Source organism: Ursus arctos, unplaced genomic scaffold, assembly GCF_023065955.2.
Source record: "Ursus arctos isolate Adak ecotype North America unplaced genomic scaffold, UrsArc2.0 scaffold_8, whole genome shotgun sequence".
Lineage (NCBI taxonomy): Eukaryota > Metazoa > Chordata > Mammalia > Carnivora > Ursidae > Ursus > Ursus arctos.
Genome location: NW_026623100.1, coordinates 57,197,688 through 57,211,178, shown reverse-complemented (window position 1 = coordinate 57,211,178; position 13,491 = coordinate 57,197,688). Strand labels below are relative to the sequence as shown.

The 13,491-nt window shown below is 51.1% G+C and overlaps 2 protein-coding genes across 12 annotated transcripts in view; one reads left to right on the top strand and one right to left on the bottom strand.

Moving 5' to 3' along the window:
- The window catches only part of CRIM1 (cysteine rich transmembrane BMP regulator 1), a 187,638-nt gene that overhangs the window by 166,490 nt on the left and 7,657 nt on the right, over nucleotides 1-13,491 (top strand). For 6 of the 9 annotated variants that reach the window (XM_026478799.4, XM_048222724.2, XM_026478789.4 and 3 more), the window contains one exon: nucleotides 7,727-7,921. In XM_026478799.4, the coding sequence (XP_026334584.1) occupies nucleotides 7,727-7,921 (195 nt within the window). The remainder of the gene's footprint in view (nucleotides 1-7,726; nucleotides 7,922-13,491) is intronic. The other 3 variants (XM_048222722.2, XM_048222723.2, XM_026478783.4) reach the window with 1 other exon arrangement.
- The window catches only part of FEZ2 (fasciculation and elongation protein zeta 2), a 51,823-nt gene continuing 51,547 nt past the window's right edge, over nucleotides 13,216-13,491 (bottom strand). The window contains exon 9 of one of the 3 annotated variants that reach the window (XM_026478838.4): nucleotides 13,216-13,479. In XM_026478838.4, coding sequence (XP_026334623.2) covers nucleotides 13,385-13,479 — 95 coding nt within the window. In that variant the 3' untranslated portion in view covers nucleotides 13,216-13,384. The remainder of the gene's footprint in view (nucleotides 13,480-13,491) is intronic. The other 2 variants (XM_044391158.3, XM_026478854.4) reach the window with 2 other exon arrangements.

The following is a 13,491-nucleotide window of genomic DNA, read 5'->3' as shown; positions in this document are numbered from 1 at the left end:
TGGGTCCTCAATAACCACTTCATTATCTGTGTTCCTTCATAGGACTGTGCCAGACGTATGATGCGGTCAGTTGAAGGGTAAATTACCTTTGACGACGAAGACCTTAAGCCCCAACAAATGCAAGGGGCAGGAATTCTAAGTGCCCGGTTTTAGAGTTAGTAATCACCGTATTCATTTGTGCGGCACTAGGACGTGGCCGTCCCTGAGGTTACCCGGCCGGGGTACAGGGGCCTAAAGGTGTGCGGGGACTGTGGTCCACACCCACATTGGTTCCCATCCTCGCCTTGCGCCTTCCTAGCCGTGTGTCTGGGGCAAGTCACATACTCTCCCCATGCCTCGGTTTCCTGTGGAATTGGGGTAATACCCGGTCCCATTGGGCTGTGGAGATCGAGTGGAAAGGACTTCTATAAATCACTTTGCCCGGTAGCTGGTACGTAGTAGGCATTCAGCAAGTGGGAACTCCTATTATTAGGCATCAATGAATAAAAATAATGTCATCGTCAGTGTAAACAAACCAGTTGGAGGGATAAATAGCACAGTCAGATGGCACAGCCCACTCCATAGCCAAATATAAACCGCATAGACCACTTTTAGTTGGATGTTCCCGTGTCTCCATTTCTGCGTCCTTCTTCAGCCAGAGTGCTGAAAGCGCTTTTCTGTGTACTTCCAGTCAGACTGTGCTCCTTCCCACAGAAGACTACAGTGACTTTATTACTTAGAACCTCAGATTGTACGGAACGGCCACCGTGTCTCCCTATAGACCAAGTCGTTTCTAAAACTCTCGGACAGCTTTCTCAAATTAACCCAACTGTGCCACGGAAGGCGGTGGCATAACCAGGAACAAAAAGAGTGTGTGAGATCCAGGGGACCCCGAAATCCATCGATCAGCCCAAGTGACTCCATGGTTTCAGGCCTCTGTTTAGATCTTTGCCTTTCAGGTAAAATTTAGTCAAAGGCAGAAATATTTGTATAAAGCCTCATTAAGCAAACTCTAATGAATGAATCTGGGCCGCATAGCAGCCTCCTGGAAAGGATCAGTCAGAGCTTTCCGAAAACCAAGAATCCTCCATTTGTTTCGCATGAAAATTCAGTGGTCTTACATGGGGCTTTGTTTTAAAGCACCTTTGAAGAAACACAGTTGATCATCATGAAACATACTGATACTGTGGTTCAAGCTGGTCAGATGTGAAGATACCGTAGAAAACACGCCCTCTAAGCAGAGGCGGGGAAGCATTTCTCTGTTACTGTCTCTGAAACGGATCTCCTCATGGATTGAAGGCCGCGTCCTCAGGCCTGCTGGTCCTGACGTAATACACCCAGAGCTAACCGTGGCTCACCCCACAGCAGCACGTTGGAACCAGCGGCCCTCCCCTGAAGGTGTTGTGTACTTTCCAAGGAGCCTTGACCACGTGAAGAGGGTTCTGCGTGTTCCTGGAATGGAAGGAAAGGAGCCACTGAGTCGAGCTCAGCGTAGAGAACCTGAGCCTTGCAGTCGGAGGGAGATTACGTGGGATTACGTGGGCTCCGCCATGTTGTGGTTTGGTTACATCAAGTTACTTCCCCTCTGTAAACCTGAGTCTCCCCAAGAGGAGAGTAGACTGCCCTCCTCCTTGGGGTGTCCGCGAGGCCGAATAGGATCGAGCCCCCGAGCACAGAACCTGGGCACCGTGGATGCTCAGCAGATGCTCTTCGGTTCTTCAGTACTTGGCACCTGGATCCCGCTTTCAGAACCACTGGTGTTTCTCTTGTCTCTACCGTTTGTCTCCTCTGACCTCCAGTCTTTCAGAAGGTCAACTAAGGGTGCTGTTCAGCGTCATTCAGTTCTTAGATCTTGTGGCCTCGCTGAGCTCTACACCGTGAGCTTCAACATTGGCTCAGACTTCTGTGCGGACCTTGCGGTCCCTCAGTCCTGCAACCAAGTGCCTTTACAAGGTCTTTTTGGAGGCACTGGTCCCCTTTTCAGTCTCTGGCACCTCCAGGGAGAGACTCGTTCTTTGAGGCAGTGCTACCAACCGGCAATTGATGGGCATCTATCTCGGCTCTACCCACCACCACCCCCAGTTTGTTTTTTCTTTTTTTTACAGTTTTATCGAGAAATAATTGACATATGTCACTGTATTAGTTTAAGGCATGCAGGGCACCTGGGCGGCACAGTCAGTTAAGCATCCAGCTCTTGCTTTCGGCTCAGGTCACGATCTCGGGGTTGTGAGATCAAGTCCCGTGTCGGGCTCTGCAGTCAGCGCAGAATCTGCTTCAGACTCTCTCTCCTTCTCCCTCTGTCCCTCCCCCCCATCTGGGTGCGTGTGCACACGTGCATTCTCTCTCTTTCTCTCAAATCAATAAATGCTTTAAAAAAGTAAGTTTAAGGTGTACAGCATGATGGTTTGAGTTACATGTATTGTGAAGTGAGCACCACCATAGCTGTAGCTAACATCTGTCATCTCATGTGGATGCACTTAAAAGAAATGAGAACTCTTAGAATTGATTCTCTTGACAGCCCTGCTGTCTGTCCCACGGCAGTGTTAGCCGCAGTCATCCTGCCATACATCACATCCCTAGTGCTCGTTCATCTTACAACTAGAGGTTTGTATCTTGTGACCACCGTCCTCCAGTTCCCCCTCCCCCTCCCCCACCTCTGGGAACCACAAGTCTGATCTCTTTTACTGAGTTTGGTGTTTTGTTCGTTTGTTTAGATTCCACATTTCAATGAGGTCGTGTAGTGTTTGGCTTTCCCTATTTCACTTAGCCTAATACCTTCAAAGTCCATCCATCTTGTTGCAAATGGTAGGATTTTTTTCATTTTTATGGCTGAATAATATTCCATTGTGTGTGTGTGTGTGTGTGTGTGTGTGTGTATAACACAACTTCTTTGTCCATTCCATCAGTGGATACTTAGGTTGTTTCCATGTCTTGGCTCTTGTAAATAATGCTGCCATGAACATGGCACCCCCAGTTTTTAAACCTTCCTGATCTCAAGTTGGAATTAACTTAGTTGAAAATGATCTTGAAGGCAAGATGCTTCTGAGATAATCTGTAATGAGCAGAGCTTAAATGGAGTAGAGATAAACCAGTAGAAGTACCTGGAAATTCAGTCCGTGTCAGTCAGCCCACTGCCTGAGGGGAATGGCTTAATTACAACCACTGAAGGCCCCGGACGTGTGACCCATGTGGCTCGCCCTCAGAGCGGCTGCGTGGAGCCTGCACCAGTCCTTTGGGGGCCTCCCAGTAGATTGCATCTCAGTCTTCCTTGTCATCACATAGCTGCTTTGAATTCATAGTCTTCACTGAATTTCGGAAAAGATCTATTTTTGTAACAAAATCAAATAAGGAGCTTCAGTTTCACCCCACATATAGTCAGAGTCCTTGGTTTGACCCATCATCACCTCCAAGTCATTCAGAGTAGTTACTCTCCTATGTCATTTTATAAATATTCTTTTAGAAATGATCTACAGCTGCTGAGTCAGGAGTTACATGAACTCTGTCATGCAGTTGATCTTCAGTGTTTCTTCCGTGGTGTAGTTTCCTTACAGTCTGCTCAGGCTCTTCAGAGCGAGCTGCTAGCGTTCGAAAGCACCACGCCACGTGGCGAGGTGCTTCGGAACCGGGCTCCGATCAAGCTCTTCCCCCTCAGTATCCTCATGTGTGTGTATTCGGGGGTGGGGTGTCAGGAGGATAGTGCATGCTCGTGTGTGTGTGTGTGTGTGTGTGTGATTTCCATTTTATATATTGCTGCCTACTTACCAAAAGTAACTGACACTCATTGCCAAAAAAAAAAAAAAGTGAAGAGAAAAACTCACCAATTCTGACAGTTACCATTAACATTGTCGTTTCTTTCTAGACAGTTAATTTTCCTCTTTACGTGATGGCACTTGTGCTATGCATGATGCCTTTTAATAACTGCCCAGTATCCTCTCACATGATTGCACTGAATCATTTAAACATTCTCTTCCTGTTAGACACAGATTTTTCCCCTAACTTCTTGCTGTTATAAATAATATTGTGATGAACATCCACCAGAAAACACTTACTTTAGGCCTTTCCTGATTATTTCCTTGGGACAGATTCCTAGAATTACTGGCTTAATGGAATATACACTGTGCAGAGGCACGGGAGGGGGACCTCCAGTTTTGCCAGTGGCCCCACACGGTCCACAGCTTTCCTCCCTGAAGCTCCCAGTGACTGAAATTTGACCTCTTTTGCCTTGTTGCGCCCCCGATTGGCTCTGTCCTGGCGGCAGCTTCCCGGTTGTGTTCACGCAGAGAGGCCAAAGAGTTGGAGGATCAATCACTGCACTGCTCATCGATCACTAATCCCCTGGAATATCGGAGGAGTTCCATAAGGCCTGACCAGGTCCCTCACAAACTCCCCGTTTGTTGCGTAAAGCAGTAAGATGACTCCTCTGTTGGAGTCACCTCTGCCCGGCCTCCCGCGCAAGAAGGCTTGTCCCTCTCGCGTCCTCAGCATCGTATCCTGATGGCTGTTCTCAGGAGTCTCTCAAATCTCGCCTCACCTGCCCACCTCCATCCACGCCGCCCTCACCTAGCCCACGTCACATCCCCGTGAACGGTATCCTCAACTTCCTTCCCCATCTAGTCCTCCAGCTTGCCCTTGGCCAGAGCTCTCTTCTTACCATTAAAAGGGCTGAGGCGCCTCCCCTCCTCCACAGGAAGGAATCTCAGTACGTCCGTCCGCTGCTACTGAAGGCCCTGTACCATCTGACCCCAGCTTCACCTCCACACACACACACACACACACACCCTCACTCACTCTATACAGCCTGACACTCTCACTGCCCTTCCGACCTGGCAAGCTTTTGGACACACTGTCTTCTGCTTGGAATGCCCTCCCCCCAGCTTCTTTGTTCTTTGTCTTCTGCTCCTCCCTCAAAGTGAACCTCGAACACCAAGTCCTGAGTGATGCCTTCCCTGGTTTTCTGCGGCAGTTAGTTGCTTGGCCCTCCATGTTAAATTCACAGGGGCAGGGGTTGCTGTGTTGTTCTGTGGAGAGGGGTCCGGTCCCCAGGCCTGTTCCACCACATCTCTGCAGTCCTCTGGGTCAGGGTTGTGGTCATGCCTTCTTTCCCACTGATGGGAAGAGTTTGTAGAATCAACAAATGAATGTCTTTATAATGTTTAACATATCATGGTTATTCTTAATGTCAGTGTAATTTTTCACAGATGATTTTCGCCTCATAAATAAGAGTAGCATTAATTAATTAAATTTCTTAAAATGTGTCTGCCTAGATCCTGAGAAAATACAAACCAGTGCTTGGCCTTGACTCGAACCCCTTTTTATGAAGTCCCCATCCTTCCTTAGTTCATGCTTAGAGTTCGTTCCCTCTTGTCTGAGAGGACTGGCAGAGACGCCTTTGGGAGGAAAAGCACAGCAGAAAGTGCTGGATGAGATGGGCAAGGAGTTTAACCTTCTCTCTTCTAAGGTCCTTGCGCAGTAATCCATTATTCAAATTTTATGCCATCATAGGAGCTGTTACAAGGTTTATGTAAAATATAATCAGTGATATTGCTTTATGAAGAGATGCTTCCTTTCATAAAGAAGTCTCTGCATAATAGACTCTAGATTTGATGGCAAATCTAATGTCCTCAATGAAAAGTTGGCTGGAGGTCAGAGTATTACTTGAATTGGGTTCATTAAATGATTCCACTGAGCCATTTGACATGTGCATTTGAGGTATCTTAATGAAGTTGCCTCCCCTGAGGATTCCAGGCTAGGCAGAAACTTCTGTCATGGGTTTGGTTCGAAAGCCTCCAGTTAAGTTTTTAAGCTGAACCATCAGTGTTCCGGAAGCCTTTCTGTGGAACATTGAGAAAGACAACAAAGTATGTTTTTTCATAGACAATGAGAAAGCATTTCTGTTCACAACTAGAACTTCTGTGATTACTCAGTATCCCTCGTTCAACTCAGGCAGCAGTACTGAGAGAAACTGTGAAGGAATGTTGAGAAACAGACTGTGCATTCTAATCCTTGACCTGCGTATAGAACTCTGCAGGGACCGAGACACAGCTAAGGAAATAACATTTTAGGGTGATAGGACATTCTCAGAGTCATTCATAAGGTGCATACGCTTGAGTAATTGGTAAGAAGAGAACATGGACACCAAAAACAGATGAAAACATTTCCGTGAGCCTCCTCTGGAAGAGCTCAGCGGGCAGCTGTGAGCTGGGTCTCCACAGACAGCAGCTTCTAGCCACCTTGGAGCAGGTGGCTGCAGGTCGGGGTTGCTCAGGGAGCATGGCACCTGATGCCCACGTTTCTCCTCACTGCCACAGGCATCCCAGGCTCCATCCTCCGTGTCTGGGCAATAAACACTGCCTCCATTAGGAATGAAAGAACCCTGAGCCCCTAATATCACTCTTTCCTACGGAACTTTCCTTCCAGATTCCTTTATAATTTTTTAATGATCAGTGACCAGTGGTCCGTAGATGTGCCTTTAGAATCTCAACATAAAATTTCCCTGGGTTAGTAGGAGTCATCCAGTTATTGGCCTGTCCAGGGACAAGGAAGTGCTCACCCGTTTCCCTGTTGGTCTATCCCATCTCTGCTGGGCACTGGGGCCACACTTTGAGCCACCGTTTTTGAGCTCTGGGGAGAAGGACTGGCTGTAAAATATGACCACTCATAAGTAAGTTCGGGTAAACCAGGAGGCAGCATTGAGTACAAAAGAAAGGAACTTTCTAGAAAAAAGTTGGGGGAGGGAGGAAATGAGGATGGCAAGAGAGACTGGAGAAGAAAGGAGAGCAAAGGGTTTTAAGCTATAAATTCTTATACATAAAAATAACTCCTAAAATATATTGTTATCAGGGCACCTGGGTGGCTCTGTTGATTAAGAGTCCAACTCTTGGTTTCAGCCCAGGTCATGATCTCTCGATGTGAGATCAAGCCCCGCTCCACGTCAGGCTCCGCGCTCCGCATAAAATCTGCTTCACAGTCTCTCTCACCCTCCCCTCCTCCCCCCAGTCGTCTCTCAGTGTCTCTAAAGTAAATAAATAAAATCTTAAAAAAATAAATATATGTATGTATTATTGTCAAAAATCGTAGTTTGCTGGGAAAATGGATTGAACTGAAATGAGGTTGTTCCTAAAGTAGAAATGCCTTTGTTGACGAGAGGGAAATGCATCCAGCATCGCTGAAGAATGAAGGTAGTGGTTGTGTCGGTGCTGATGCCCCCTCTGATCCCCCCCCCCCCCCGCCGCTTCCCATGACGTGCCACGGTCATTCCTTACTACTCCCTGAATTATTTACAAAAAGGTGAACTGAAAGTAGGAATTTCACGAAACGTCTCCGTAAATATACTCAGCTGGACTTTTTATCTCCTTCCACGTAAAGCCTCTGAACGTGTCTCTACCTCTTTGTTTTTTTCGTGTAGGGTGCTCACCAGCCACCCAATGTGAGTGACTTTGCATTTTTTGCAGTGATCCAGTGACACTTGCCCACGGGCCCCATTCCCACCCAGCTGGAACGGTCACTGCCCCGTGTTAGTGTGCACGGCCCTTGGTCAGGTTCACGCCACAAGACGAGAGCCCTCAGCCTTCTCCTGAGCCGGGGAAAAGAGCGGTTGGGAACGGGGGACGCACACGTTTCGCCAAATTCTGGAAATCCTGAAACGCGTTGTGTCTGTGCAGTGCCGCTGCCCTTTCCGTCGCAGGGGTCACGAGATAATGTGCTTGGTCCCATCACGCGACTCCAGCCTGTGCTCTTCTTTCCCTAGAAGACACGATTCCGAAGAAGGCGGTGTGCCACTTCAGCGGCAAGGCCTACGCCGACGAGGAGCGCTGGGACATTGACAGCTGCACGCACTGCTACTGCCTGCAGGGCCAGACCCTCTGCTCCACCGTCAGCTGCCCCCCGCTGCCCTGCGTCGAGCCCATCAACATGGAAGGAAGCTGCTGCCCGATGTGTCCAGGTACCTCAGCGGGGCTCCTGGGCTGTGGCGCCAAGCGCGCGTGACCCTGGAGCGGACTCGGATCCTGCACCGCTGCCTCGCGGGGCCCAAGCAGTGCGTGGGCCCAGCCCAGGTTCCCCGTGCAGGGATGGGGGGGGCGGGTTGAGAGGCTGACGTCAGGGCGAGTGCCTGATTGTGGTTCCCCGCCAGCATGGCTCTGGTTCTTCCGATTTGCGTTCTCTAAAGACCGTGGCGGCCGGGGTCAGTGCGGGCTAACTAGCCCGTGACAACGGCCCAAGATCGGACACGGTAGGGAATTGCTTCGCTGCCGTCACGAGGTGAATATACATCAGAACCCAAGTGGAGGAGCTGCGTCAAGACTGCAGCTCTGTTCAGCCTTGTTCAGTCCATCAAGCCCAGCAGCACCCAGGCTGGCCCGGCGGCCCGCTCCCAAGCCCACTGACGTCTCTTCCCACGGAGACCCCAGCCGGCAGCCGTGGAAACCCATGCCCGCGCCTCTCCCCCCATCCACCCTTCTGTCCGCTCCAAGTCTCCAACCTCGGCCCCCCACCGCTGCCGGATCCCCCCCAGGCTTCTCCTTCCTTCCATGTCTATATCTCGTGCCCTAGTCGTCTGCCCCTCGTCCCAGAAACGCAGGGCCTGAGCCCCCGGCCGCACAGCCTGCGGGCAGCGTTCCAGACCCCAGCCCTCCACACGCACACTCCGCCGGCAGTCCGGGCCGCCGAGAGCGTGCGCTCTGTGAGTGAGTCAGGAGCCTTCCCATCTTCCCCTTGGTTTTTGTGTTTCCTTGCTGCGTTACGTTGGAGAATCTCGTTCTGTGCGTTGCGGGAAGCAAGGAGTCCTGGCAGCTGGGCGTCTGTACCGTGCGGTTGTACATGGGACAGGAGTTGCGTTGTCTGCACTCATTCGCCTTTTGTTTAGGTGTTGTACAGACTCGCCTGAGTCGAGCACTTCTGGAAATGTCCATTTCTCCCCTGTAAAGGCTGGGGTGTTCGCCGCCTCGGGAGGCTGAGCTCTTCTCAGGGCCTTCACTTGGGTGCTCTTCCTGCTCTGTCTGCTGGGCCTCGTGTAAGGTGCTGCTGGGGAGTCAGGTTCACTGTGCTGCTTTGTCACTCTGTCTGCACCCGGCAGAAGACGGAATCCTTGACGGTCACGCACAGAGGAACGAGGAAGAACGTGGGTCTCTCCTGGGAGCTGGTTTGTCTGCTCCACGCCACCTGTCTCACGAGTTCCATACCCAGTAAGATGCTTCTGGGGTACAAACGGTGAAAGCGACCTTTTGTATCCAGCGGAGATTCACTTAGGGCCCTCTGTGCTCGGCACTGGGGAGACGGCAGAGAATTCAACAAAGCACCGGTCCACATGGAGCTCCAAGTTCATGGGGAGGGACAGACAGCAAACAAGTAAACGAGTAAGAGACAGCACCCAGGGTGAGGCTGAGGGCTACGGCACAAAGTGTAGCCAGTCGGGGGGCAAAGGAGAAGGGACGGGTGGGTTTGTTTGACACGGCATGAGCTGGAACACCTCACTTTGAACCAGGGACGTTTAGGAGACCCAGGAGAATGGAGGACTCCTGCGGAAGAGGCAGACCCCTCTGGGTAGAGACAGGGCAGAGCCTTGGGGGGGGGGGGGGACACGCTCTGCGTGTTCAGGGACAGCCGGGAAGCCTGTTGGCTGGGCCCCTTGAGCGGGAGGGTCAGGCAAGCAGAGAGGCCACCGGGAGCTGACACCTGTGGTCTCTCGGTGGTGGCAGGATTTTACTGAGTAGGAGAGAAACTTCGGAGGGTCTTAAGCAAAGGAGGGACGCTGTTTACGTCCCCTTTCACGGGAGTCTGCGGTGCTGGGTTGAGCACAGACCGTGGGATGTGGAAGGCCAGTGCAGAAACAGACCAGAGGCTTTCCCAGTGACGCAGGTGAGAGCTGGTCGCGGCCGCGCTGGGGCGGTGGCTCTGCAGGCGGGAGAAGCGGTCGGGCTCGGGTTCTGTTGTGAAGGGAGAATCAGGAGGATTTGAATAGATGTGAGGAGAGAAGAAAGAGAAGCCATGGATGGTTCTCGTGGGTTTGGACTGCAGTACAGATTTACAGCTATGGGGTGAAGTCACTTTGGTTTGAGGCGGTCTTACTGTGACGTCTCCACTGTCCATCTAAGTGGAGAGAGTGAACAGACAGCAAATACGCAGCCCGGACGGAGTTCAGGAGCGACTGGAAATGGATCTGTACGGTAGAAAGCTATCAGCCATAAGTGGTTTTTAAGCCTTGGCATTGAGTGATGAGATCCCCTAGGGAGTGAGCGGGATGGAGAAGGGCCACCAGGACGGAGCCCAGAGACCCTCCAACTTCGGGAGAGCGGGCAGGGGAGGGGGGCCTGGCAGAGGAGACAGAGAAGGAAGCACAGCGACGCGGGAGGAGCCCGAGAGCTGTGACTCAGAAGCCAGGGGGACCTGGGGCGGGGGTGGGGGTGCCATTAAGTCCTCACAGGGGACGTGGAAACTAACCGTTGTCGTTTAGCCTTGTTCTAATCACCCTGCCCAGAGCCATTTGGGCACGTGGTGGAGGCTAAGTCTAAGGAGAGTGGTTTCAAAAGAGAAGGGGATGGTGGCTTGGAGACGGTGGTTATCAGCCCTGTTACACGGTTCACGAGTGAGACTGTCGTCAGGGGGACACGGTTCACGAGTGAGACTGTCGTCAGGGGGAGTGACCTTGCAGCTTCCCCAGGATTCGGGCTAGACCTTGCAGGACGGGGAAATGAGGAGTGTAGATGCCATCCTTTGTATGGGTGGGGAGGCTCATTTTTGAGCAGGTGAAGGACATGGTCACATAGGTGCTTTGGGAGGATTAACAGGTGATGGGCAGGAGGGATTTAAAGCAGGGGGAGACCAGAGACCGGACAGCCGTAACTCACATTGCAGAGGTCCCAGGTTTGTGACAACAAGGCCCCAAATCCAGGTGACAGTGCTAGGAATTGAGGTAAAGCAGCACTGTCCTCGGTTTGTGAGTTTAAGAAAGGAGAGAGTGAATATATAGCATCCTTGTTCATTATGAAAGATTTCTCTGGTGACTTCTCAGTTAGGATTTACTGTCAGATTGAAATTTAATTTCTGTAGCCTCCTTTCTGCATCTGATGTACTATTGATGAATCATTTCTCCATCTTCTCAGAAAACTTTGCAGTCAGTTGAGCTTTGCCACCTTACATGTGATTGTGTCCTTCCAGGAAGGTGGAGTCCCGTCCTGTTCTCTCACTGGCTCACTGTGCGATCTTAGTCCGGGCTCTTCACTGAGGTGCCCGGCTTCCATTTCTCATCGAGATAGCTCCTGCTAGCTCGCGTTGCCCTCTGCACGTATCGACTGCCGTCCTGGCCAGCCTCAGCCTTTACAAAGCACTTTCCCCTTCTGCTGTCTTAGGATAGGACAAAACCTGTGAGCTGGTTAGTACCTGTCCCGTTTTACAGAAGAAACCGAGGCTCGGGGAAGTTAAGTGGATTCTCCGAGGTCACAAAGCTAGTTGGCAGACCTGGGAGTTCTGGTCCTAAGCTGACTACAGGTTCCATTTCCAAAAAAATGGTGCCTCAGCTTGTGAGCCCCAAGCATCCTGCCCCCGTATTCCAGGAAAGGACATTTTAAGGAAGGTGGCTCTTACAACTGGCCAGGTACCTCTGACAGTAAAATCTGTGCCCAGTAAGGGGTCTCGGGTTCCTCTGAAGTTCAGAACATATTTGACCGCAGGAGTAATTCTTCATTGTGATCATGTGCCCGTGATCCACGTGGCCTGGTCAGATGTGGTTTTGTGTCTGCAATGCCAGCAGCTGTCAAGGGCTATGACAGCAAATGCCAGAAGGGCTGTACGTGAGAGTTGGGGTTGGACGCAGGCCTTGGCCGTGGACGCAGGCCTTGGCCGTGGAAGCCCTGGGTCTAGGCATGGAGATACAGTAGCTCCCACACTTCTTTTGTTTATCCAAGTAGTTTTTTGCCGAAAGACGTACCTTTTTGGCAAAACTGCTCAGAGACAGGGTCCCTTGTAAGTTCACATTAAAGGGAATGACCCTCTCACCTTGGGCACCAGGGCTCCAAACTAGGGCTGAGTATTTTGTGATGACGAAGGAGGTGTAGGTCTACTTTGACCCAAGCCGTACTGAGCTTAGTGGGCAGGCCCAGGGCAGGCCGCGAGCTGCTCAGCAGTGAGAGGCCCACGAGGGCAGGGCTGGTCTTGCTCCTGGCTGCCTCCCCAGAACGTGGGCCAGGGAAGCGCCCAGGAAGTGTTTGTGGACGGGGCGATATCGTTCATCACCTGGGAGGCCTCCTCCCCGGCCAGGGCACACCCTTCTCCCTTCCCGTCTGTGGCCCAGCAGAGCCTTCCTAAGCACCTGCGGGAGGAGGACGCCCGGGTCCGGGCTGCTGCGGGGGGTTCCCCTTGCAGTTTACGCATGTGCAGGTAGGAGGCGCCAAGATTTCAAGCCTGCTTCTCTGCTGCTCTCACCCAGAGAAACCCTGAGGTGCAGCGGAACGCTCCCAGCTCTGGGGACCTCCGTGGGGGCTCTGGCTGCTTAGCTGTCGACACTCCCAGGTCTGGTGGACTAGAGCTCACTTTGGCCTTTTCTGCTGAGCTCCCTGACACCAGTCGGGAGGTTGGCCTCTGTTCAGTGCTATGTGCTGGACCCGTGGGAGAGGCGCTCAGAGCTGCTGTGGCATGGAGAGATGTCACCTAAATGTCAAGGTCACTTTTCTTTCCAGACTCTTGCGGGAAATTCCTATCACGTAATCAGGGTTCCTCAGTGGGTGAACTAAACACCATGCCCTGCACACCCATCCCAGAGTCTGCACATTTTATAAGCGCTTCAAGTGATTCAGATAGGACAGAAAAGTTAGAGAGTCGTTGGTTGCAGTCCGGCCCCTGCTTCTATAAATAATACTGTCAGGAAATTCTCTTTTTAATTCTAGAGTTTTCAGGTATCCTTTTGAAACTCTAAGTGTCTAGACCTTGCCACGTCTGAGCAGCCAAACCCAAGCACTCGAAAATTCCCATGTAACTTTTGACTCCCCAAACACTTAACTACTAACAGCCTACTGCTGACCAGGAGCCTTACCGATATCATGAAGAGCCAGTTAACACATCCTTTGTATGTTATACGTGTCGTATACTCTATTCTTACAACAGAGTAAGCTACAGAAAAGAGAATAAGAAAACCATACGGAAAGTACAGTTATGGTACTGTACTGATAAAGTCCACTTACAAGTAGACCCACGCAGTTCCGACCCGTGTTGTTCGAGAGTCCGCTGTATTTAAGTAAGAAAGCAGAAGACTCGGAGACAAAGGCCAAAATAACTTTATTCTTGGGGCACCAGAAGACCCACCGGTCGTGGCATCCCAGAACTGGATTTGAGTCCCAGCTCTGCCAGTTCCTGGATGCGTCATCTTGGACAATTCACTTAACCTCTCCGACTTTCTTCCCTGGCAGGTACTCCGTTAACACACAGCAGAAGCAGAGCAGATGCTCTCTGCTCTGTCATTTCCCCTTCTCTCTACTTCATCTTCTGGTTTACTTCTTGAAAGGCAGGTAACTACGGGATAGA